Genomic DNA, 25897 nt, shown 5'->3' on the forward strand with positions numbered 1-25897 from the left:
GCACAGGGTCGCTGGGGAGCTGCCAGGGATGTCACTCCAGAGCCATGGCCACATGGCCTGAGGACAGCTGAGCAAAAGCCAAAGAATACACCACAGTGGGTCAGGTCCAGCCTCAGCCTGGGCTTCCCTCAAGGGTCAGCCCAGACACCAGGCTGGGCAGCCGGGAAGCCAGGCGGCCAGTGTCCTGTCTGTGCTCTGGTGGCCCCACGATGCTGAGGGCCTGGAGAGGCGTCCTTGTGTCAACCCCTCATCCACAGCCGGGGAACAGCACCGGGCACCACCGCAGTGGCCCACCCTGCCTGCAGGGGAGCCCAGCCCTCCCCCAGGTGACCTGAGCTCTTCCACGGCTGTGTAAACCAGGAGGGGTCACTGCGAAGTAAGGCTACTTGGGGGGCACAGTTGACGGTGGGAGCAGGTGCTGTAGGATGTAGGGCCCCACTGTGCCAGCAGCCCGAGTGGGCACAGAACCTCCTGGGTGCTGGGTGTCTGAAAGCTAAGCTGGACCCACGGGGCCCTGGACTGCAGCCGTGGAGCCCTTCCTAACTGGCTGTCTGGGAAGGCACATCGGGAACCCAGCTTCGCCTCCTCCCAAGGGACCTGCTCAGGGGCAGCAGGGACCAGGGACAGGCCAGGTGTGGAACTCAGGACAAGCAGAGGACAGCAGCATCTGTTTATTGGACAACTGCAGGTTCTCTCCCAATAGGTGCTTGTACATTCCAGCCAGGTAGCCAGGTAGGGGAGAGGGAGGAACACACAACGAACAGACAGACACTGAGGGAAAATAAACTGTAAACCATTTTCTTTTTGATTTGCTTAAAGAAAAAAAACTTTAATAACGCTCGTAATGAAGGGTGGGGCACCACACTCCACAGTTGTGGGCCGCACTGTGTCTAACCTCAACTCGTATGTACAGTGCAGGGCGCTGCCCACGGGCAGCAGCCCCGAGTCAAAACAAGGGTGGGGAAGGAACAACAGGAAGCGCAAGGTGGCGGCTCAGGGTGCCGGCGGCCGGCTCAGTAGAAGCAGACGGTGTGCAGGAAGGTCCGGCCGCTCTTCTCCTCGAACTCCTGCAGCAGCTCGTCGATCTCGTTTTCCATGTCCTCTGTGTGCTGGATCTGCGGGCAGAGCAGCAGCATGAGCGGAAGTAGAACAAGGGCTGGAGGAGCCTACCCCCGGCAGAAGCCGGGGACCTGTACTTCCCACTCATCACAGCCAGGGGGTCCCAGGACAGAGGGTCCCCAGGCGGCCCCAGGCCCTCCCTTGGAGGAGCCCAAAGGGAAGAGGGCTGGGCTTTGAAACCAGGGCCTGCTCTCAAATGTCACAAGGACTTCAACTACGGGACCCTCACTCCGCAAAAGAGCACACTGGGCACAGAAGGTACAGTCCTTCCCCAAAGTCACCCAGGGCGGAGAGCCAGCCCATGCTGAGGTGGGGAGGGGGGACCATCCTGTGCAGGGTGTTTAGCAGCATCTGTGGCCTCCACCCACTAGCTGCCACCAATGTCCCTCCCAGTTGTGAGACCCACAAGTGTGCAAACATGGCCAGGTATCCCTGGTAGACAACTGCTGCCCTAAAAGGAATAGATACTGCCAGGGGACAGCCCCGGGGTGGCCCAAGCTGGACTGCAGCCAAGGCCACTGCTGTCCCGTCATGGTCTAAAACAGGGCTCCAAAGAAGAATGGCCCCCCTGCCCCTCTTAACTCAGCTCTAGTCAGCATGACCAAAGTCATGTGTGCAACTTCTGGGACACGTCTTCCCCCTGCAGCCCGATCTCTTTCATGATTGCTGGATCATGGGCACAACTGCTGGAGTTTCAGCAGCCACACTGAACCATGAGGCACATGGGGAACAGAAGCTGTGCTGGGTCCCTCAGAGCAAACCAGCAGGGCCTATCTCTAGGCTTCTTGGTTAAACCATTTGTTTCTTTGTGTTTCTGTCACTCACAGCCAGCTGACCTAAATGCAGGTGCCATGGGGAGAAGACAAGGCACATGCGTTCCTCCTTGCTAGGTGCTTTTGTCACACTTTGCTCTGAGCACAGCTGCACAGTGGTTGCAAAATCCCCAGGGTTTTTCACACCAGGGAGGGTGCCCAGGGCTGCACGGGCCAGCGCAGAGCCTCCCCAGAGCCCGGAGACACCCACACATCTGCCTTCATGGTGGTGAAGCCCCAGCAGTCACGGCCTCCTATCAACTTAACGCACAAAGTGCACTAACCAGAGCCAGCTAGTGGTCTCACTCCTGCGGTTGCCTCTGCATCACTTCTGCACGAAGCCCTCATGCGCAGAAGGACCTGGCCCTGCACCCTGAGCCCTCGCCAGTCGCAGATCTCAGGTGTCTGGTGCAGCCCGGAGCAGGGACAGGCAGGCATGGATACTTACGCACTGGCAGAGCTCACAGATGAGGAATGCCCCCAGGGTGGCCTCCTCATGGTTGTCCTGGATGTCCACGTTGATCACGTGCACCGGCTGGCAGGTCTCCTGCTCTCTGGAGTTCAGATCTAACGGAGACAAAACAACACCATGTCAGAGGCCCTGCTGCACCTGCCCTCCCGGCATCAAACCTCCTCCCCAAACACGATTGTGATTCAATAAACACCAGGCCCCCACCTCACCCCTCAAACGTGCAACCTGTCCTGGGGTAAAGCATCCAGCAGCAGCATGGTCACCCTCAGAGCCCAGGTCCCAGCTCTCTGCTCACGCATGCTCTGCACACACCAAAGACCCTCCCACCCACAGGATGCTACTGGCAGCACAGGCGGCCTCAACCTGAACATGATGGGCCAAAGCCCCTGTGTCAGGGCTCCCCCAATGCTTCCTGGCGCACTGGGCCGGGATAGAGGAGGGGTGTGAGTAGGGACAAGAGGGACAGAGAGCACCACAGGTCATGGCACATGTGGGGGCGTTGGGTCTGTGGGCTCACCTTCCACCACCTGGTCGTACACTCTCTCTTCGCAGGTGAGGATCAGGTCGAACAGGTCTTTGCAGTTCTGGAATCTTTCTGGCCGGGGCTTGATTCGCTTATTTCTGTCCAACATGTGCAAAATGCCATTCTGCGTGTAGCTGGGTGCAGGAGTTAAGGAACTTTGGAGGAGACGCGTCATTAACTCAGCTGAGCGCTGGATATGTGCACAGGCAGAGCAGCAGAGGCATCCCCTCCACCCCCTGCAAGAGCATTGAGGCCACGTAGGTGCTGCCCCAGTCCCCGAGGCCTCAGAGGATGAGGCGAGCGGGCAGGCCAGCCCTGACCAGCATCGGGACAGGCCCACCTCGGCCATTCAGGTCACAGCTTCCTGACCAGCACGTTCCAGAAAGTGGAGACCTGCTGTCTGTCACCTCCAGCCCCGTTTCTTCACCCTGCCAGCTGCCTCTGTGGCTTGTCCTGCAGCATCTTTGCTCACACTGACCCCAACCTTCAGCAAGGACAGTGCTCACCTGAAAACCCACCTAACCAGGCTCAGCAATAGCAACAAAGCTCCAGAAACCCAGCACAAAAAGGGGTGCAGGAGTGAGATGCCACAACCACTGACAGTGAAAAGGGCCCAGGCCCGAAGCCTGAAAAGGCTGTGTCCCTTGGAGCTCAGAAGGGACACCTAGGTGCCACAGTGATGTCTGTACCAAGTAGGTGACCCCTGAACTGGATGTGCCTCCTCAGGGATTGTCCAGACAAAGCCCAAGGGCAAGGGTTCACCCCCTGGCCAGAGACAGCATCCAGGAAGAGAGTATGGTCTCTAAGGGTCGATCGCATCTCATTAATTCTATCTTAGACAGAGTGGCTGATACAGGAATACTGAGTGATACAACGTTACCCAGACTTTTCCAGACTTTTCAGTTGTGACAATTTATTTAAATCAGCTCATATTACTCACAATACATTTCCTACCTTCCTGGAGACCAAGAACAGCTTTTATAATAAACTTCAGTTGTTTAATGGTTTTAACTGTAAGACACTAGGTTGTCAGCTGTGGTGTTTTGGGTTCTTAATACTTTCTAGCCAAGTTAGTAAAGCCAGTGCCCAGTCCTGGCCAGCATCCCCAGGAGCTCTGTTGCCACATGGGCCTGGCACCAAAGATCAAAGCCCAGTGCCTGCCTGGCCAGCATGGCTCAGCAGTTGAGCATCGACCTAGGATCCAGATTGTGGTTCAATTCCTGGTCAGGGCACATGCCCGGGTTGTGGGCTCCATCCCCAGTGGGGGCCGTGCAGGAGGTAGCCAATCAATGATTCACATCATTTATGTTTCTCTTTCTCTCTCCTTCCTCTACCTGAAATCGATACAGACATATTAAAAAAAAAAAAAAAAGCCCAGTGCCCTAGCCTGTTGCTCAGTGGTTAGAGCACTGGCCCATGGAGTTGAAGGGTCCTGGGTTTGATTCCAAGGGCATGTATCTCAGTTGCAGGCTTGATCCCTGGCCCAGTGGTCAGGCACGTGCAGAAGGCAACCAATCGATGTCTCTCTCATATCGTTTCTCTCTTTCTCTCTCTCTCCCCCTTCCACTCCCTGAAAAACAATAAAAATATCCTCAGGTGAAGATTAAAAAAAAACAAAAGCCCAGTGGAGAGAACTGGGCTGGGGGAAGGTGCACCAGTCTGCAGGGTTGGTAGGCTGAGGCTCAGCCTGTGGTCAGCCCCATACACAACTCCAAGACCTGCCACCTCAACAAGCTCGGCTCTCGAGGACAGATGACCACCAGGCGCTCAGGTCAGTCCTGCGAAGAACTCATAAAACTCCCTCCTTCACTTCACCCTCAATTATGTACGTAGATGACATCACAAATGAAGGTGAGTTCATGAAATTAAGCAGAAAGGCCCAGTTGGGGGATCAGACACTGACCCTCATACATGTAATGGGCCTTTCTGAACTATTTTCTGGCAAATTCCAGGGATGTATGGCCTGGGCTGAGCTGAGCAGAACCAACGGCAGGGGGTGCCCATGCCAGGAGCCCTTGAGGATGAAATCACGACTCACTCACTGGAATCCTCACTTCAAACCACGAGGGACAGGAGGGGGGGATCACCAGGGCAGTGAGGCCAAAATGAGACGAACCTGCCACCAGGACAAAGCCCTTATTAGAGCAAAGCTGGGCCACAGTGGGGGCTGTGAGCGGATGCGCACTGCTGGGAGGCGGGGGGACCTGAGGCCTTTTGTCAGAGTGAAGTGTTTCCTGGCTGAACAAGGCCTCCAAGTGCTAAAGCAGCAGCAGGGCCACGCCCCTGGACACACCCCTGGGAAGCAGCAGACACTGAGCCGCAAGAGGACAGGGCTGACCACCCAGGGCGCGGGCAGGCGAGGGCTTATGTTTCCCACAAACAGGTGCTCCTGTGGCTGGTGGCGACCATGGGCCTGGACAGCGATGGGCCTGGCTGAGCCTCCCCTGCACTTGTGAAACATGAGCTGCTGGGGTTGTGGTCACCACCTGCCCGTCCCCTGCCGCCTTCCAATCACAAGCTCCTGGCTTAGCAGCTGGTCCCCAAAGGAGCACAGCCTGTGACACAGGCGGCTTTGAATCCTCACCTGAGGAAATTTTTTCCATGGCTTTTTAGAGCGGAAGGGAGAGAGGAGAGAGACAGTGACATGAGACACACACACATGGGTTGGTTGCCTCCCGCACGCACTCTGACTAGGGTGGGGCCTGGGACGGAGGTACAGAGCCTGTGGCCAGAATCAAACCCGGGACCGTTCAGTCCAAGAGTCGATGCTCTAACCACTGAACAAAACCAGCCAGGGCATGGGAGGTTCTTAATATGCTTCAGCCTCCCAGCAACCCCATGATGCTACTGAAGGCCACGGAGACAGATGAAGCCAACTAGGCTAGGCCACTGGCTCCAGTGGACTTCCCCAGTCCCTCCCAGTCACCTGCTTAGGGCACCCAGGGAGCAGAAGCTGTTCCTATGATGTGGGGTCATCACATTTGCACCCACGGCCCTGAAGGGCCACTCTGCCTGCCTCTCCATGGACCATCCCTGGGAGCACACCGGGGCCAGCTGTGCAGGGATTTGGTCTGGCTAGCCAGGTGTGGGGCACCACTGGCTCCCATGGGAGCAGGAGGGCATGGGAGAGTGGGTGGCAGGATTTGGGGGCTGATGTGGAGCAAAATCTAGGTCAGAGACCCCTGGGGGCACTCAGCTCAAAACAGACGTCCCATGGAGGAGGTGGGCCAAGGTTGGAAGAGATGGATGAGCGTTTCCAGAGCAAGGGAATGGTGCTGTCAAGAATCAGGAGGAGGACCAGATGCCCACTTGTGAAGGCTGTGGGTTTAGCAGCAGGGCTTCCACACCCCACATCTTCACTGAACCCCACGATGATAGACAGGGGGCCTTCCACCTGCCTCCCTGCCCCCGCCTGCCAAGTCCCAGTCCTGGGTGGACAGAGTACTTCCCAAGGGTGGAAGAGGGGAGCACAGCAGGTGAGCAAGACAAACTGGGTAGGAAGAAACTGACAGCTCAGGACAGAAGCAGGGCCTTCAGTGAAACAACTCCAGAGGGGTGGGGTGGGGAGGCGAGGGGCAAGGACAGCCTCACCCCAAGCCAGGTGGCACCCGGTCACAAAGGGGCTTCAGGGCCAGCAGCCTGGCAGCACCAAGGACAGGGCAGGAACCCAGCCCCCACTGAAGGCCCCACATGTTCTCTCCTAACCATGGGGGGACGGTCAGAACCTTCACCCGTGTCCCCGCCCAGGCTCGGGAACATCAGGCTCCCCTCATGCACCTTCGGTGTCACCTGTTCAGGTCCTGGCTGGACTGACAGTCGTGTTTGGTGCTCCGTGGACAGGACGCTTCTCAGAGCTGCTTTGCAGACGCTCACTCGAACCCAAGGACGTCCTGGTTGGTACCGACAGCTTCTGTCCCCAGATGCTGCCACACCTAATTCAGGTGTCCCCACTTTGTGCCTCAGCCTTGGAGGGGACCCCAAATTCTCTATGGTCAATGCTCCTGGAGGGAGGGCCATGCCAGGGAGCTGGCTCAGCACTGGGACCCTCTCACCCAACTTGACTTCCAATCTTAAACTTGATCAAACGTCAGACACAGGCTGGAATTCTCAAGTTGGGCCAAGTCCCCTATGGCGGAAGATTCTCAAAGGCACTGTGGCTAGAAATGCCCACAGGGAGCACCCTCCGTGGGCTCTGCCAGGGCCTGGGACCACCGCAGGTAGTCACAGGAGGCCCAGCCGCCCTGGGTTGGGCAACATGAAGGATGAAGTGGTGCCCAGCTTAGGCAGGCACTCCCCAAACAGACCCAGGGCTAGCCCAGGGAAACGTCCCAATCCCAGACACCACGAGGGGCAGCCCCAGTCCAGGAGGTCAGACTCCTGGTCAGTGGTCTCCTCTCTGGTGCCTTCAAGAGTCCCCTCAAACCCCTGCCCACCTGTTGTGCCTGTCCAGGGAGCTCCATCTCTGCAGCTGGAGCTGCTTAGGCATCCAGTGGATGGGCAGTTCCTCAACAGGGAAGCTCCCCCCCGCCCATCTAGGGAACAGTCCATTTGGGTCCAATTTTAGGATTATTATGTAGCAGCATTTCTGCCTTTATTTCTGATGGGCACCAACATGATGGGGCCTGTGACAGGGTGACATCTGGGACTCGAGGGCCAGGGAGGCTGGCACCCCAGGTTGCTCCCCCTGGTGTCATCCTCAAGTTGCCCGTCAATCCCTGGGAAAGCTCTCCCTGCCCTGGGAGGAGGCCGCAACCCTGAGTGCCCACTGCAGCACACCCAGGTTCCCACCACCCAGTCCTCCAACACCAGTCATGAGCCATAGGCACGGCCCCCTCAGAGCTCAGATTCAGGAAAACAGGCCAAAGGAAATAACCTGAGTCACCCCAAAGCACACCCAGTGAGGACCAGGGGCATCCACTTGGCCCATTGTGAGGAAAGGCCACCATCCCCTTGCTCCTAATTCTCCCTTGGCCAGTGAAGAAACCACTTGGGGACCCTGCCCATCCCATTCCCGTCACAAATACAGGTGACACCCCAAAGGGGCCCATCTCACCCCACATTTTCCTGGCAAAGCACAGAATCAGGATGGATACATTTCCCATGACCGCAGGCCTGCGGGCCTTGCCCAGCGGCTGCTGGCCAGGCCCCTTCCAGCAGCGGTAGGCAGCTGGGGAGGTGCATCCTGGAGCTGTGCTGTCACCACAAGGATACAACACAGCCCCTCAGCTGCTGGAGGGCTGGCACCCAGGGCAGGAGCCTGTGGGGGAGCCCTTAGCACACAGAAAAGCGAAAAAAACCAAGAGCAAACAGCTTTAGGCCAGGGATCCTCTGAAAGGTGTGGAGACAGCTGGGACCCTCAAACCACACTCAGAATTGCGGCAACAAGAGCTTTTGAGCCAGCACTCCTTTATATTAGGAAATAATTCAAATTCATTCCAGGAGTCAAAGCAGTTTTTGCAAAGCACATAAGTCGCATAAACAAGAACGTGGGAACCCCTCATCAGCTCAAAGAGCCACTGGGCACCATCCTGTGTCCCTGACATGAGGGTCAAGGGTCAGCTCTGGCTGGGTCTGCAATGGCCCCCACACCATTGTCTTCAGGTAAAGTAACCCACTTTCAACACACCTGGTACTGGCACCTCAGGTGGGGGACCAGGCCAGCCCCCTGGGCCTGGGCAAACACCCAAAGCAGTGAGCATGGCCAGGGCACCTCCATTACATCCAGACCCACAAATGATCCCTGGCAACTACATGGGCCAGTCGGCTCTGCTCAACGTGTGGTATCAGATGAGATGAGCAGGCAGACATCAGACATGGCAGCTACTATTCTGCATTATCTGAAACATCTTAAGGCCACAATTTATATTTTAAGCAAGGGCTTTTCTAAAACCCAAAAGCTTAAATATCAGTAAAACTAGGCCATTCTTTCTCTTGAAAATCACTATCTGCTTGGGAATATGTTCACTTGATAAACACTGTTTCCAAAACCATGTAAAGACATGGCTGCTGACTACGGTCAATGAGACAGGGTCAAACGCGGAAGCCAGCAAGAGCCCAATGCCTCAAGCACAGGGCACCAGGCAGGCGGCTCAGGACCACCAGTGTGCAGATCATGCACCCCGGAGGGCAGGAGGCACTCCAGGGCGGGACCGGGGGCTGGCAGCTATCTCCACCCACCAAGCACAGCATTAGAGAGCTGGCCAGCTTTCAACAAGTCTAATCAGACCCAAAAAAGTTTCTGGAACAGCCAAGTGGCCGCAGCTAGTGATGGTGCAGGGGCCTTGGAGAGGATGGCCCCCTTCTTGAGCTGCTGTGCCCACTAACTGCACACCCCGGATGGAGGTCAGGAGGCTGTGGGGACTTACAGTGAGAAATCATTTTTATTTTTACCCTTTACCCAAAGACAAGAAAAAAGTACACAGCGAAGTGGGCATACACGTAAATGAAGCCAAGGCCTAACAATGAAACTGAGATGGAAAGGAACAAAATTTATGCCGGACCAGTGGGGCTCAGTGGTTAAGCATCGACCTAGGAACCAGGAGATCTGGGTTCGATTTCCAGTCAGTGCCACACATGCCCGGAGGGGGTGTGGGCTTGATCCCCAGCAGGGGGTGCGCAGGAGGAAGCCAATCAATGACTCTCTCATCATTGATGTTTCTCTCTCTCCCCCCTTCTCTCTGAAATCAATAAAGATATATTAAAAGAAAAAAAATAAATAAATCAAGTTTAAAAATGTAATCCTAACTCCAAAGTGATTATAGAAGATCCACTACAGAAGAGTATGCTTGACACAGGCTCCTAAACTCAGTCTCCAATTATGCAAATAAAGTGAGGATCCAGGAAATGCTACATTTGCACTTCAAATCCATGTTTAGGGACAGCTGGTCCCAAGTCTTAAAATCACACTAACTGCCCTGGCCGGTTTGGCTTAGCGGTTAGAACTTCCACCTGTGGACTGAAGGGTCCCAGGTTTCAATTCCAGCCAAGGGCACGTGCCTCAGTTGCAGGCTCCATCCCTAACCTCAGCCAGGGTGCATGCAGGAGCCAGCCAATCAATGCCCCCCCCCTTCCACTCTCCAAAAAGCAATGGAAAAAATACCCTCAAGTGAGGATTAAAAAACCCCAAAACCCCCGAGCTGTACTTAGAGGATGGCTTTCGCTTGCTTTTTAAGGCAAATGGTTTCGTAATTTTTCTAAGCAGTTTTCTATTCAAAGATTCCAAATGACCCAGTCTCCTGACAGGCCAGCCCCTCTTTCCACAGCTGGACGCACTTTATTGGAAGGAAACGATCTTCCCACCAAAGGCTAAGCAAGCTCAGGGTTCAGGGCAGATGCCTCAGTGGAGCTCAAGTGTGGAAAATGAAACACCCCCGGAAGCCTCGGCCACAGAGCTACATTAACGCCCGCAGCAATCACATGAAGTTTAAGCCGCTCTGTATTCACAACGAATCTGTGGAAAAAGGAAGAAAGAAAGTCCAAGGAAAAAATGTGCACTTAAAAAAGGAGAGTTTGAGGCCAAGGACAGCACTGAGGAAACCCTCAAATGCAAAGAACAGAAGTTGGCTTTTGCTTTTCCTTTTTAAAAAAATCCTCACCTGAGGATTTTTTCCCATTGCTTTTCAGAGGAGTGGGAGGAAGGTGAGGGGAGAGAAACACTGATGTGAGAGACACTGATTGGCTGCCTCCCCCACACACCTCAACTGGGTCTAGGGATCGAGCCTGCAACCCAGGTACGTGCCTTTGGCTAGAATCGAACCCACAACCCTTCTGTGTGTAGGCCAACACTAACCACCGATTAGGGCACCTTTTGTTCCTTAAAAAAAAAAAAAAAAAAAAAGGACAAGTGTGATGCACCGCAACATGGACAAACCTCAAACACATGCACGGTGGAAGCAGTGGCCAGGAGGACACATTGTATGACTCCAGCTATGGCAACTGCCCAGAAGTGAATCCAATGAAAAGCTGGACAGTGACCGCGGGCTGGGAGAGTTTGGGAGGTGAACAGTGACCACTGTGAGAGTTTGGGAGGTGAACAGTGACCACTGTGGATGTTTATGGGGAGAAAATGCTCTGAAAGCTGCCGGACAGCGGTGCAGACCTGGAAGAGGTCAAGACCATGGGCTGCACTTGACTGGACAGACTGTGCAGTGCCACACAACTACCCTTCATGAGTCCCCTTGTTAACAGAGGAATCAGGAGATTCCTTGTCTGTGGAGCGTCAGGTGAATTCAGGTTTCCTGGACTATTTGTAGACAATCCCCAAAAGGAAAATGGCAACAAAACTGTTACTAACCTCGCCTGGCTTTACTAGAGCTTGGAGCACCTCCCTCACTTTAGTTCTAGTTTAACGAGGTTTCCACCCCACCCCCAGCCCCACAGCCCTCAAGAGTTCCCAGAGGGAGGCTCAAAGGGACACAGGCCAAGGTGAGCTGGAGGCAGGAGTCATTCAGTCCCTTAAGTCCTCCTGCTCCTGCTGGGGGAGAGAAAACCAAAATCAAAGCCGGCTATTTACAGCTAACTATTTAATCAAGTCCTCTGACTCTAATGGGAATACTGGCCAAACCCCAGAGGGTCAGGTCTTGGGAACACTGGAAAGCGGGCACACGCAGGGACCCGACCCCTGGCTGCACTGAGGTGACAGTGGGGACGAGCCTGCAGGTATCTCCAGAACCCTATCATTCTCTCCATGGAAAACTGATCTGCTGAATGTTGTTTACCTTCCAGTTACATGTTAAATAGTTTCCTGGCTTCCCACCACAGGTTATAGTAACTGCCACTTCTGCAAAAGCCCATCAGGTATTCTGTTCCAGACCTGGGTTCTTAGCTCTTAGCTGCATGAATCATGAGCAAATGAGGCAGCAAGCAAATCTCGAGGCCCCTTTGCAGCCAGATGCTTGTCCCATCGCTAATCAAGTACCCCCTTCCCACATTACCAGGGTATTCCCCCCACTGATGCAACAACCCTCCCTCACCTGCAGCATGTGCAGTGTCCAGTGACCCCTGGAGCAGATGTCCCTCCACTACTGGTCCAGGGCTGCACTTGAGTCAAGCTGAGCACCAAGCGAAAGGTTGTTCCCCGCCCCCCCAGGAGACAGAAGTTCCAACCAAGTGAAGTCGATAAAGCAACAAAGGTGTCCCTCTTACTCCCAGAGCTGTGAAGGGCAATCAAAAGGGAAGTGGACTTTCCTACACAGGGTCCCCAGGAGACAAGTACTGTGGGTGACAGTGGGGCCCCCCCCCCCACTTCCTGATGTAGCAGAGGCACGCACAGGCACATGAGCGTGCTTATCTTTGAGACAGATGCTTTGTGGGGACACTGAGTTCCGATAAGTGGGTTTCTGGCCCTTATGTGAACTAGCAGGACACGCACATCACCCCTCCTGCCCCAAGTCTCGCTGTGAAAGGGCCTGTGATACCTAAAGGAGTATATGCAAGCACACCATCCCTGTTCCCGTTTCTCCCGCTGGGTGCAAGTTTAGACATGAATGGCGCTCACTGAAGAATGATCTTCAGGATCAGCCAGGGTCTCAAGATGAACTCAACACACAAAGCCTAGAGGTAAGATCCCAGCTCTTTCTAGGAAAAAGGGACTTCTGGTTAATGCTTCCTGCAAGGCTAAGGGTAGCCTCGGTTCTAAGGGAGCCCATAGGAGACTTTCCAGAGGCTGCTCTTCCATGTGCCGGAGCTCAGTCTCCCTTCTTGGCCAAAGAGTGTGAGCAGAGCAATTGCTCCAATATGGAGACAGGACACAGGTGATGACTCACCAACCATAAACACTCAGGGAGCCTCTTCAAATGGGGTTTCTGGGAAAGGGGGCCCAAGGATGTGCACCTCCCCACCTGTGAGTGGCACCTGTGCTGCCTGGGTGTGCCGCCCAGTGGGCTGGCCCCAGGTGACACCGAGGAATCCTGCGTCAGAGGCACCCCGCCCTCCATGGCCACCCAGACTCTCAACTACCCAGCGGTGGCCCTTACAGGAAATGCCAGTTTCTGCCCCAAAGCCCCCACTGGCGTTTACTTATAGCCAGGGAGCCCAGCTCACATTGGCTACAAGAACCTCCGGGGCAACTCCAGCTAGCTAATCTAGATGTACCAAAAACACTTGTGGTTTATTAAAAGTTGCAAGTGTGCCAACATGGAGACCAAGTTTTCCATGTGGTGTTATGTTCCTTTCACATGAATACATCTGGGCTCCACCCTGACCACTACACGTCACTCAAAGTGACAATGGCAGGCCTGGGGGTTTCAAAGCAGCAGGGAGTGACCAGGTGCCCCGTCAAAAACCGGAAAATGATTATCTTAACCACACACACAACTCAGTGCCACATTCATAAAAAATCTATTTTAAAAAAATACCTTTTTCTTAGAAACCATGTAAGGACAGAGTGAGAAAGTGGCCGTCTGCAAGCAGAGGAGAGCGGCCTCAGAAGAAACCAACTCTGCCAACACCCTGATCTTGGATTGCTAGACTCTATAACTGTGAAGAAATAAATTTGTTAAGCTAAAAGAACCAAAAAAACCCAAACAAAACCTTCCTTCATGAGTCTTAAGTAGCAGATCCAGCCTGTTCTGCCTCTGCCTGAAATGAAGCAAAGTTCTCGGATTATTTGCTAACAAGCTTCCTTTGCTTGCAAACAAGGCCCTTTTCTGGGTCTGACCTCGAGACATCAGGGAGGTGTGTGTGCAGCCGGCCCATGTGTCAGTGCACACCCTCACACACACACCTGTCTGAGAAGGAACAGGTCAGCCCTGCAGTGACAGAAGGACTCTGAGGCTTCTGCCTCCCCATATAATCTGTGCCATGTCGTGACGTGGTCACCATGGACTTCACGTGTACGTCTGCATGCCCTACATGTCCACGGGCCCAATGGTGCCAGCCCTTAACTAAGTAGCACCAGGGATGCAAACTTGGTCTCTGAAAGGAGAAGAGGGTGTCTACGTCACATGTGCCCAGCTGAACACAGCTCGCAGCGGTAGCCACAATCCACCCTCCACCCAGCCTGACATGGGGTCAGCGAGACACCTGTGCCACAGACAAGCACACTGGGGTCTTTAAAAGGGTAACCCGCTGGGATACAGTTCTTTGTCTTTCCTAAGGAGATCATTGTACATCTGATCATATGTGGTTTTGAAATCATAGACATTGGGCTTGTCGGGCGCTGGCCCTGGAAGCTTCACGTGAGTCCCTGTTCCAAAGGACCGGACACTGAATCCCCGTTTGCTGAAAGACACAAAAGGAGACAAAGATCACAGTTGGATTAAGTAAGGTACAAAACCCTAAAAACAAGGGGCATGAGATGGAAAAATAAACGAGTAACTGTTGATATTTGAGAACATGTTTTTAAGTCCTTAACTTTAAATACTTTATTCAAAATTTTAAAATTCCTATAGCATGTTACATAAAAGCTAGATGAAACTGAAAATAACAGAGACGAAGGGCTGTCTGGCTCTCTCCCACTGCCACGTCACCACCACTCAGGCACATGATAAAGAGCTGCTGGATGGCGAACGGGTGAGTTCATGAGAGGGAAACAAACCTCACTCAGATGGGGCTGCTGGAGTGACTGGGAAGCCTCTGAATAAAGCGCTGGCATCCAGGTGTCCAGCTGTGAAAGCCACTGTCACCTCCACCAGATCCCTCACTTCTGGGAGCCCCCCTACCACTTCATGCAACCACCACTAGCTCGAAGACGGTTGGCAGTGGTGCCACAGCCACACAGTAGGGCACTTTCTGCCACTGAGAAAGGCTGAGGGGTGGCACATGCACTGAAGCCAAGAATTATCAAGGACACAGAGAAAGGGGAGATGAACAATCAGCAACCCCAGGGCCAGACACCTCAACTTTGACATTTCTGCTGCCTGGTCACCACAATAGATCCCGATGGAAAAGGGGCCAGGAAGTAAGGACGGCTGCAAACATGCACCACGACCTGAGGGCAACAGGCCCAGTCACCAAGCATGGACACGCCAACCACCTCACCCCAAGCCTGAAAGTCAGATGAAGTACTAGAAAAGGCGAGTTTCCTGTCAAAGCACCAACAAGCCTGACGAACGGCATAAAGACCATGGGGGTGGGAACCAGCTGTTGTCCAGGCAGCAACAGGAACCCACTACCTCCTCCACTCCACACAAGGTGGTCATGGTCATGCAAGGTCGGCTGGCACCTGCTTCTGTGGAGGTCACATTCCCCTAAGACGGTAACAAGTGAACCCAGTGGGGACCACGCTGGCCTCACGACCAACCACTGCCCCAAAAGAACTGCCCAACAAGCCCTTTCCCCTACAGGCACCTGCCAACACTCCAGTAGCCTAACAGCTATTTAATACACGAAATGTACATCAAGAAAAAGAGTGAATTATTCCTCAGACCAACCCTGTGTCCGTAGGGTGTGAAAACCCACCAATCCTCCAGTCTCCTCCAGAGGGAAGGAGGGATTCATGGGAAAGCAGGGCGCCCAGAAGCCCACATGCACTGACTCCGCCAACACTTCACCTATGTCCAGGGCTGGGTTCACCCCGAGGGCACCGGGTCAGGGCCAAGACCGGGAGCTGCCTCTCTGGCCAAAGGGGGAGGGAAATGTGCTATGAAAAAACACAGCCCCACAGGAACAAGACCACAGTGCCCTAAGGACAGGACATGGAGCTGAGGCCTGTGCCCAGCAGAAGGCAAGGTCATTCCTGCAGAGGGAGCAACCAGGCCTGGGCGTCCTACTGAGAGCTGAGAGGCCTGTGGGCCAAAGCTGTGAATTAATCGGGAGGTAACACTTGTGGCCAGGTAAGCTGGTGGCCAGGAGTGACACAAAGTGTGGAAGCAGCTGCTCAACACATACCTGGAACCACTCTGGGTCTGTCTCCAGAGTCTGCAGGTCTTTCACCTGCAGGTGATGCTCTCAAGTCAAGTGAAACCACACACAGAAGCACCTGCTCCACTGCGCAGCACAGACACTACAAACTGAGGGACTGTGGCAACCCCACAATGAGCAAGTCTATGGGCTCTATTTTCCAGCAGGCTAGGATGACGGTTAGCAATTTTTAGCAATAAAGTATTTTTACTTAAGGTATGTACACTGTTGTTTTAGACACAGAGCTACCGCACACTTCAACAGACATGACATACGCACTAAGGGTCCCCAAAATTGTTGTGGGCAACAATGGGAAAAGCAACAAGCTCCCCAACAAAAATGTGTAAAAGATTCACTTAGATACAGTTCACTTTTTCAAAATAAAATTTATCAATGTATAAGTGGAAAAACAAATCGATGTTTCTCTATTTTTTTTTTTTTTTAAAAAGTCAAAAAAATGTGCCCAGCCAGCGTGGCTCAGTGGTGGAGCATCAACCTATGATCCAGGAGATCCCGGTTCGATTCCGGGTCAGGGCACATGCCCAGGTTGCAGGCTCCTCGATCCCCAGACGGGAGCGTGCAGGAGGCAGCTGATCAAGGACTCGTTATTGATGTTTCTCTCTCTCCCCCCTTCCTCTCTCTGAAATCAATACATGCACATACCTCGGTTGCTGGCTCGATCCTCGCCCCGGTTGAGGTGAGTGCGGGAGTCAACCAATCGATGTGTCTCTTTCACACTGATGTTTTTCTCTCTCTCCCCCTTCCAGTCTCTCTGAAAAAACAATGGAAAAAATATCCTCGGGTGAGGAATTTAAAATGAGCCCAACTCGTAATGAGCCCAGGCACAACTACTCTTGCAGTCCGTGACGAAACACCCAGGGACTACATCTTCATCTAGCCAAGCCACAGCAAAGGAGCCACGAAGCCAACGCCTGAAGTTTCAAAACATGAAAAACCTCCAGCACCTCTGGCAGCAGGCTTACCATTCCATTTTGATTGAACAGTATTTCCTGGAGCTTACTATGTGCTGGAGACACAGCAGTGGCCAAAACAGACCCAAATCTCTCTCCTCAGATCCTTGGGGGGTGGGGAGGATGAGAAATAAACAAAACATCCAGCACCCAGGACAGGGAGCAGTACAGCGTGGAGAAGCCATGGGCAGGAGTGGAGGCAACGGGCAGAGGCCCTGGGCAGGCCCGAGTGTTTCAGGTTGGGGAATGGCAGGTGTGCACCTAGAAGCAGCCATAGGCTCCCAGGAGGCTCTAGTGGAGACCCGTGTGCAGGGCCTTCCCCTCCTCCTGATGCAGCCACTCGGATCTGACCTGCCTGGGGGGCCCAGCTCCTGTACTCACTGCATCACACTGGGTCTGAGGTTTGCACTGGGTGTCCAGATAGAACACTCTCCATGCCAGTCTGCCCAGATCCCCCAAAGTAAATCATCCCCAAAGTAACTGGGCCCAACCTTTCCCCTGGCGGCCCAGACAAGCTCCTCGCTGGCTGGCTTCTGTCTGGAGGAACTGCCGGCTGCCTGTCCTCCCCCTCCCCCCGACTTCGAGATCTTCACCAAGCGTGTTTAAAAATAAGATGAAATGCAGTTTGTTCCTCCTCCAACAAAATGTTCATGAGTGGCAAAAAGGCTAGTTAGCAACAGAAGCACTGTCTCTTCTAATCTGGTAACAGCCTATCTTGCGTGGTGACAACAGTTCAGTGGGACCATTTGTTTCTTACATAAGAGACCTGAGTGTTAGAATAACATTCCCGACAACCAACAGGCTTTGTTCAAGGGCCAGCTATTTTCTATACTAAACTAACCTTCCAGACAAGGAGTTATCAAATGTCTTCGCAAGGATCAAAAATCTTTCATAAAGAACCTATCTGCCTTGGCTGGTGTGGCTCAGTCGGCTGGGGCATTGCCTTGTACACTAGAAGGTGATGGGTTTGATTCCCAGTCAGGGCACGTGCCCAGGTTATGTGTTTGATCTCGCTGGGGCGAGTGCGGGAGGCAACTGATCAATGTCTCTCTCTCCTCCCTTCCCTCTCTGAGATAAAGGAAAAAAGAAAAAGAGAAAAAAAGAAAGAAAGAAAGAAAAAGAACCAATCAAAGAAAATGTTCAATGCCGGGGCATAGAATTGTTTCCACTGTTATCCAACAACTAAAGGGAAAAGACTGACGTTAACATGAACACCCGGAAGCACTGTAGGAAGGTGGCATCTTTCTGCTTTCTGTGGTGTGAGCACTCACCTCCTGTAAAGCACTGCTCTGGCTGAGACTGACGCCCCTGACCCACTGCCGAGCTCCTGAGAGCACAGCCTGCGAGGACAGTGCACTCACCACCACATCTCCTCCACTGCAGGTAAATCACCAGTCTTCAGCCTGGTCTCTAGCTATGTGACCTCATGCTCACAGGACACAAATCAACAGCTCTCGAGATATCACACCTAAATGCCTGCCTGTAATTTCACTGTGAAATGGCCAGGACTGGGAAGACAAACTTCTGAAATGTAAAGAGTCCAAAAAAATTTATGTTCTCACTAGCAAATTGTGGGCCCTAAATACATTTCAATAAACATTTTTTAGGATTTATTTTATTCTTACGCTCCGACAAGGCCAAGAATGAAACCCAGTGGCTTCTAAGCAGATCTGTGCCTTGAACTTGTGACAAACCTGCCTTTTAGGCTGCCCAGTTGGCACCCTGCTTAGCTGTCCTTCCTCCAGCCCCATTCCTCGACCCTGGCTTCTCACCTTGCTCTGCTGGCCACTGTGGGGCCCCCCTCCACACAGCACCAGCACCACAACCATCAATGTGCTTCCTTCCAGTACCCACACAGGGCAGTCCTAGACAAGGACTCACTAATCTGCTGTACCTGCTCGGGGCTCCTTCTGTTCTCACCTGTAACAGAAGGCCAGAGAAGACCCTAATGCATGGAAGAACGGTTCAGCTGCTAGAGCCGTTCCCATGCCTGGTCTGCCCGGGGTTTGTCTCAATGTTCAACTCTCCACCCTTAGTCCTGCTTCTAAGGACAAAAACCATGCAGTCCCTCAGAACCCAAAAGGTGAGTGTTGTCCTCTGCCATTCTCAGGACTCAATCTCAGACCCATTCCCCTTCCATCATTTCAACTTTCAAACTTTCCCAGAAGAGATATCAAAGATGCAGCCAGAGGTCACAGGGCCCAGCTGACCCTCCCTGGTAAGAAGCTTCTGGAAATGTGTTCAGACCAGAGTTGTTTGGCACCTTGACTGGGAGCATCCTATGTCTGGTGTGTGACCACACAACCTCAGGCAGCCCTGACACATGTCCCATCTGGTAGGAGGTCCCAGCACCTCTCCACCAATGTGGCTTGGGGCCCACATGCTCTGGTCACATCAAGAATTGGCCCCAAATTGAAGAACCACAGGGCCTCGGTTGACTGTGGCCCCCCACAACACCCTTCAGCTCATGTTTTTCCTCATCTTGAGTCTTGGTTCTGTTACTCGCCTACCACGAACAGAGCCCCTAGTGTCACTCATCAGCTGGGCTTCTTGCTCTGGGCAGTGTCTCATTTGTGTGAGTGTGGACAGCTAAAAGCTGTCCAGATGCAACCAGATGGGGCTGGGAAAGCACCTGCTACAGAGGAGCTCAACAGACTAACTACACTGTTTCTCCCATGTTTGTAGCCTCTGTTCATCTTCCTAAAACCTCACAGCCAGGAACTTGTGATTGAGAACACTGAGGACTCAGCCCAGCAACTTATAGAAGTCTGTCTTTAAAATTTGTTTTCAATTCTACAATTGAAAATGTAGCTTCCAAAAATCAACATGTCCCTTAACATCTAGGAGGCGTTTGGAACAAAATAAATAATTGGCTCTAAAGGGAAATCTTAATCCACAGAGTACAAAGAACATACAAGTCTTCCAACACCCTTAAAAACCTAAAGGCCCCCCAGGACTGGCACTTGAAAAATTTAGTCTCAAAAGATCAAACGACGACCACCCCAGGGAACATTCTGACTAGCTCTAGAAAGTGCCAACATTTATCATCACTTGTATTCAACTTGTCAGAAAAACACAGCCCAAGCTGATTTTCAACAGGACGAAAATAAAATAAAATAGGGCTTCACTGATAAAGTACCTACAGTGCGTGTTCAGTTAACTGCATCCCTTTTGATATTTCATTTCAGAAGTTTTCCTATGCATACTTTTTTCTACTTGTAACCAAACTGCACAGTTTTCTTGACTTTTTTCACTTACCAAACCACTTTTCTTTTTTTAAGGTTCAGGGTGACAGGGTAGGTGACACTTCTTTTTAAAAAAATATGTCTATATTGATTTCAGAGAAAGGGAGAGGGAGAGATAGAAACATCAATGATGAGAGTCATTGATCGGCAGCCCCCTGCCCGCCCCCTGCTGGGGATCAAGTCTGAAATCCCGGCATGTGCCCTGACTGGGAATTGAACCTTGATCGCCTGGATCATAGGTTGATGCTCAACTGCTGAGCCACGCCCGGCCAGGCCAAACCACTTTTTTATGCTCTAAATCTGACTTTCATAAGCTCTCCTAATTGTAACAGAAAACCTTGATATAAATTTCTTAAAGATGCTTTTAAACTCTATAAAAAATCCAAATACATAAAGCCATAAGTAGTTTTTCAACACTGAAAAGGACATGAAAAACTGTTCAATCTCACAGCAATTTTAAAACTAAAGGAAAGTGAGATCCATTTTTTTGCCCTAGTAGCATGAAAAAATTGTGAGGAAATGAGAATTTTATAAATAGGTATTTACTGGAAGGCAGTCTGGAAAAAAATGTATGAAAATATAAAACATGTCTACCTTTGACTCAGTAATTCCACCTCTAGGAACTTATGTCAAGGAAATGCCAGGAAAAGCTTGCAGGCATTTATATGGCACAAGGATACTGACGCTATAAGACTGAAAAATAGAAAACCCAAATGTGTATTATTGGGGGACTGGCTACAAGTCACCCTGCCCAGGATCCCCAACCACTGGCCGTCACTCCACAGGAACACTGTGTTCAAAATTCAATATATCAAAACCAAAGTGGCCCTGGTGGGGTAGCTCAGTTGGTTGGAGTATAGTTCAGATACGCCAAGGTTTTGGGTTTGATCCTCGGTCAGGGCATATACAAGAAGCAACCAATGAATTTGTAAATACGTGGAACAACAAATTGCTGTATCTCGCAAATCAACTAAAAAAAAAAAAGTGTGAGTACTGAAGTCAGACTATGTTCACGACATGACGTGAAAAGGTTCTGGAGCTTCACTTTGATCTCCCTTAAGTGTGGGTATTAGACACAGGAAAATGGCATTTTGAGTGATCTTCATCTTCTGTATTTCCTACAGTGAGAATTTCAAAACAAGCAAAGACTACTATTTTAACAAAGGAGAAAACATCCCCCAAAATAGGCATTATAAATGTTAAAGATGCATGTCTGTTAAAATAACCTCAGTCACTGTATCAGTAACATGCTATCCTAAATGTACTTCCTTTATCCGCATTCTGAGTCTGCCCTTTTGATGAGCAAATTTGAAAGATAGTAATAAACCCGGTAAAAGCACACAAAAGAATTCCTACCCTGGCTCTTTTCGCCTCCCTTTCCACAGGAGGCCCAATGCTGTGCTAGCTCCCACCACTATGAAATCTAAAGGACTTGCTATCTTTTTTAAAAAAATTTTTATTTATTGATTTTAGGGGGGGGGGGGCAGAAAGGGGGGGCTCAAATTGGTTTGTTGTTCCACTTATTTATACATTCATTCGGTGATTCTTGTATGTGCCCTGACGAGGGATCAAACCAGCAACCTTGGTGTATCAGGACAACGCTGTAACCAACTGAGCTACTGGGCCAGAGCAAGGACTTGTCATCTTGTAGTGAATGTCCTAGGGAATCAGATACCCATGACTTTGAAACCGATTTCACTAACAAAGTTGCAGATAATTTAAGTTTTCCTTTCCTAAGATTTCACCCCAACTTTGTTATGCAAATACTTATAACAGAAGGACTTAAACTAAGGATCACCTTCCAGAACCAGCAGGAGGAAGGACGGGGTCTCCACAGCACCTGTTATTCTAATTAAAGGTATTAAACTTCGTTTTCCTTGAGTGATTTTCCAGAAGTGTGAACGCTGCATTCTTGTGCTTAAATTTACCAAACTTCTAACGACTGAAGGCATAAATGCAGTTTGGGGATGTGACCCAACACAATGCAATTCTGGAGAACTTCTAGTCTTAAGTTTAAAAGTTTTAGTTTAAGAATATCCTCCACATGAGTTTATTAGGCTCAAAGCCTACCATATGCTACCCAAAAAACGATACTGTGGACAGTGGTAGATGTTGGGACGAATCAAACTCCTACAAGCAGATCATGGTCACTCGATACAGCTTCAGTAAGAAAACCGGGGGGGGGCGGGGGCTCTACTTTTCCCAAATTACTCAGGAGCGTTGAGGCCGGCCTGGTAAAAAAAGGCAGGCACTGCTGTCCTTCCACGTCCACATATAGGAACTTTGGGAGAAAAGGCAGTTCCAACTTTGTTTCACTGTCAATGCTGACGTGTATACCAAACTTTAACAATAATGCAAGCGGTGAAGGAAAAAAAAACTGTATCAAACAGGAATAAACTTCTAAACGCATACGACACCAGGGTCCCGAGGGAGGAGCTGCTCCTGAAATAGACACTCAAGCTCCAACTCGACTGCAGTCCAGAAACTACCGCCTGGAGGCTTTCAAGGGGGTTGGGAGCAATTTTTACGAGACTTGGAAATGCGGACGGGAGCAAGCCCACGGATTCACGAACTTAACAAAATAGGCCATTTCCCCTTGTTTTCTTAAAGCCTCTTCCTGTCCTGAGGTTACGTCGTGCAGGTTTTATAAATAAGGACACGCCCTGGAGACAGTCGGCGGACACTGGGGTCTCCCAGACCCTAAAAAGGCTCTTGTCAGGCCCACTCTTCCCAGGTGCACGGGCAGGCGTGCAGCGTGGACGCGCAGAGCACCCGCCTTTCGGGTTTACCAGGAGCTCTGAGGTTCCGGAGGCGCGGGAACGTCTTAGCTGAGAACCTGGTTTTCCCGGGATTCTAAGCCCACGTGGGGGCAGCGCGCGGCCGACCGAGCCCTGCCCAGTCCTCGCGGCGCTCGACCCCCGGAGCTCATGAGCCCGGACCACGCAGCCCCTCGGGCTTCCTTCGGGGGCCGGGGAGGGCAGAGGCCGCCTCCGCCCGAGGGCTCGGGCCTGGGTCTGGAGAGCAGGTCGGGGCCGGAGAGACGACCTGTCGGCAGGGCGCGCTGGGCCAGGGCGGAGGCCCACCTACCTGAGGATGTTGTGCGCCTCCATGCTCCGGTTCTGGTTGCTCGAGCAGACCACCGCCACCCGCAGCGGCGACGACGGCATGGCGGTGGCCTCACCGTCCGCACCCTCCGGCTCCGGGCTCCCACCCAGCCGCGGCTCTTCCGCGCGAGCAAGATGGCGGCCGCGGCTCCCGGAAGTCATGACGCGAAGCAGCGGCGCCGGCGACGTACCGCGTCGAGACGCGCGGCGCGGGCGTGTACACGGCGTCCCGCAGGCCTCCCCGCGCGGTCTCAGAGCCCGGGCAGCGGACGGACGGAGGGAGGCCCACCCCACGGGCGCCGGGCTGGCGAGCAAGTCTGCGCTCCGGGTGTGCGCAGCCGACGTCCGCGTTCCTCACGGGAGCGGCGCGAGGACCCGCGTCGACGTCCTGGCGTCACCAGACCGCGCCGCCGTCGCCGACAGTGACGTAGACGCGCCACGAACGTCCCGGCGTCGTCGCCGGGAATGACGTCACGCCGGCGCAGACCGTCGTGAGGATGGCTGGCGGCGACCCGGCGCCTCTCTGGGCGGCTCCACGCCATCTCGAGTCCCTGTGGGGCCCGGGGCCATCGCTCCCGCCGCCGGAGCCCTCGCGCCTGCCCAGACCCGCTGTGCGCTCACGCTCGGCCCGGCCTCGGCCCGTCTCCGACCCCGGCCTCGCGCAGCGCCCGCCGTCGCCCTCCCGCGGGAACCCTGCAAAGTGTGACATTAAGTGAAGTAATGAACGTGTCTGGAGAGAGGCCCAGAGAGGAAGCCTGGGCCGCGTCAGGGGTCGACACTCGCGACGGAGACCTCGTCCGGCGCAGCGTGGGGGGCTGCGGGGACCGCCCCGGGCGAGGGCCGCGCTCCCCGCGGGGACCGCCCCGTCCCGACTTCCTCTTCCGCTCTCTAAAGCGCAGCCTCCGTTTTTCTCCGGGCGGGAACCTCCACCTGGCTGCTCTTCTGGGATTGCAAACCCCCCGCCCCCCAAATCATTTTTGCTGAATGGACACCTGGCCGGCTTTTTGTGTCCGGCCATTTGGGGCTCATCCGGGCTCCAGGGAAGACTCCCCCATAGCCCCAGGGCTGGTGAGCGAACAGGTGTGGCGCCCACCGAGCCATCTAAGCTCCCTCCGTGTTTTTCTCCACGGCTCGGGAGCTACAGGGTAAGCTTTCTCCTGGATCTGAGCGTCTGCTTGTTGTGTTCTAAAGCTCTCCAGGCTTTATTTGGGGTCCGTTTAGAGTATTCAAGGGTTTTGTCTCTTTTTTCTTTTTTTTTTCTGTTAAAAGGCCTTGTTTGGGCTCTCCTTTGACACTTTGGCTTGACCCGCTGGGGGATCTGGCTGTTTCTTGGGACCGGTTCATTTGTGCGAGAGCCATGGTCAGTCTGATTCTATCTGGAACCAGACTCCCTGTCCCATTGAAACTGTCATTCAGCCATTGGCCAGGTGGAGAGGAGAGACTGCTCCAAGGCAGACCCCTGCCCGACCCGCGAGCTGGACCTGCCAGAAGGGAGATTGTTTGCTTCAAACCTCCCTGCAGGCTGTCTGAACAAATTCTATTTTTGAAACAAGCCAGCACCCCTCCCCTGCCTCCTGCTATGTGCGGGGTCCTGGAATGTTACCTGCACCTGGAGGTAGTCACGTACTAGTACTGTAACTACTCTGCCTTGCCTTGCCTTTTATAGTTGTATAGTGCCTGCTAAGTGGTGCCAGGATCCACTCATCTTGCCGCCACCCAAGGCATGCCTTTTGTGTGTGTGAGTTTCCCTTAATAAATTTTACCAGTTACTAGACTTTAGTGGTAGCTGCTTCCTTCTGGCTTTCCCTGATTTCTGCTTATGGAGGTTGGTTTTCAGTCTCAAGGCCTTTCCGGGGTCTGCCTGCACTGACACCGGGCTCTTTCAGGAGCAGGCTCTCTCTGCAGAACTGGCTGCTCAGCTGTCAGCTGACCTTTCTGTGACCAGGCTGTTCTAAAGTGAGACTGTGCTCAGTGACACTGGCCAGTACTGAGCCTGCAGGTTGCTTAAGCTGTTTTAAGACTGTTTGGGCCCTTGCTTTACAGAAATGTTTGATAAATGGAGTCTCAGTTATCTGTATAATTTCAAGGCGTCCCTCCTACGCGGAACCTGGCTGAATTTGTGTTTAAAAACCACAGTTCCTCCTCGAGTTCATTTTTAACTAAATGGACGATGTGACCAAAAGTAATTTAGACTCTCAGTAGCTATCCATGGGGAACCTTTGAGATTCCCATACTTACTTTTGTTAAAAACAAGTTGGACAATCATAGCTCTGAAATTGCCAAATGGAACACCTATTTTGAGTGGCATTCTTTTGTTGTTGATAATCCTCACCTGAGGATATTTTTTCCATTGATTTCTAGAGAGAGTGGGAGGGAGGGAGAGAGGGACAGATGTGGGGGGGAGAGAGAGAGAAACAAACATCGATGTGAGACAGACACATCCACTGGTTGCCTCCTGCACGTGCCCCGACCAGGACCGAGAATCAAGCCTGCAGTCCTGTTCGAGGGCCGATGTTGTAGCCACTTGGCACATCAGCCAGGGCATTGAGTGGCATTTTGAGGCTTCCAAACGTTACCAGGAATCTGAAGTTGCCTGTTTATGAAATAAAGTTCTAGAATTAACTGAGGCCGAGGAACCTTTAAAGAAAGAAGATGGCTTTGGAAGCCGCCTGTTTGTGGTCTCTGGTGCTGGCTTGCCTTCCCTCTGGACTCCCATTTTCTCAGGCTCTACCTCTGGAGCCCTCCAGCTTCCTTGCCTCTGGCTCACCCTCCACCTCTGGTGTGGTCCCCATGTGAACCTTCTCTCACTCC

The 25897-nt window shown here is 52.7% G+C and overlaps 1 protein-coding gene across 1 annotated transcript; it reads right to left on the reverse strand.

Moving 5' to 3' along the window:
* Window positions 1-796: 796 nt before the first annotated feature.
* Window positions 797-23425, reverse strand: SSU72 (SSU72 homolog, RNA polymerase II CTD phosphatase). The gene is made up of 5 exons (XM_016216852.2): window positions 23070-23425; window positions 14003-14146; window positions 2921-3060; window positions 2380-2498; window positions 797-1115 (listed from the first exon to the last, which is right to left on the reverse strand). The coding sequence occupies exons 1-5, from the start codon at window positions 23246-23248 to the stop codon at window positions 1014-1016; spliced, it is 684 nt and encodes a 227-aa protein (XP_016072338.1). The 5' UTR covers window positions 23249-23425; the 3' UTR covers window positions 797-1013.
* Window positions 23426-25897: the final 2472 nt, after the last annotated feature.

This window comes from Miniopterus natalensis, chromosome 9 (assembly GCF_054644295.1).
Source record: "Miniopterus natalensis isolate mMinNat1 chromosome 9, mMinNat1.hap1, whole genome shotgun sequence".
NCBI lineage: Eukaryota > Metazoa > Chordata > Mammalia > Chiroptera > Miniopteridae > Miniopterus > Miniopterus natalensis.

Bases quoted from the DNA above. Each gene is read 5' to 3' on its own strand.
- SSU72 (XM_016216852.2), bottom strand. From the start codon at position 23,248: ATGACTTCCGGGAGCCGCGGCCGCCATCTTGCTCGCGCGGAAGAGCCG. The intron at 3,061-14,002 runs GTATCCCAGCGG...TCCTGCACCCAG, and splicing joins CTTAGGAAAGACAAAGAACT to CTACACGCAGAATGGCATTT. The intron at 2,499-2,920 runs GTGAGCCCACAG...TGTCTCCGTTAG, and splicing joins GTACGACCAGGTGGTGGAAG to ATCTGAACTCCAGAGAGCAG.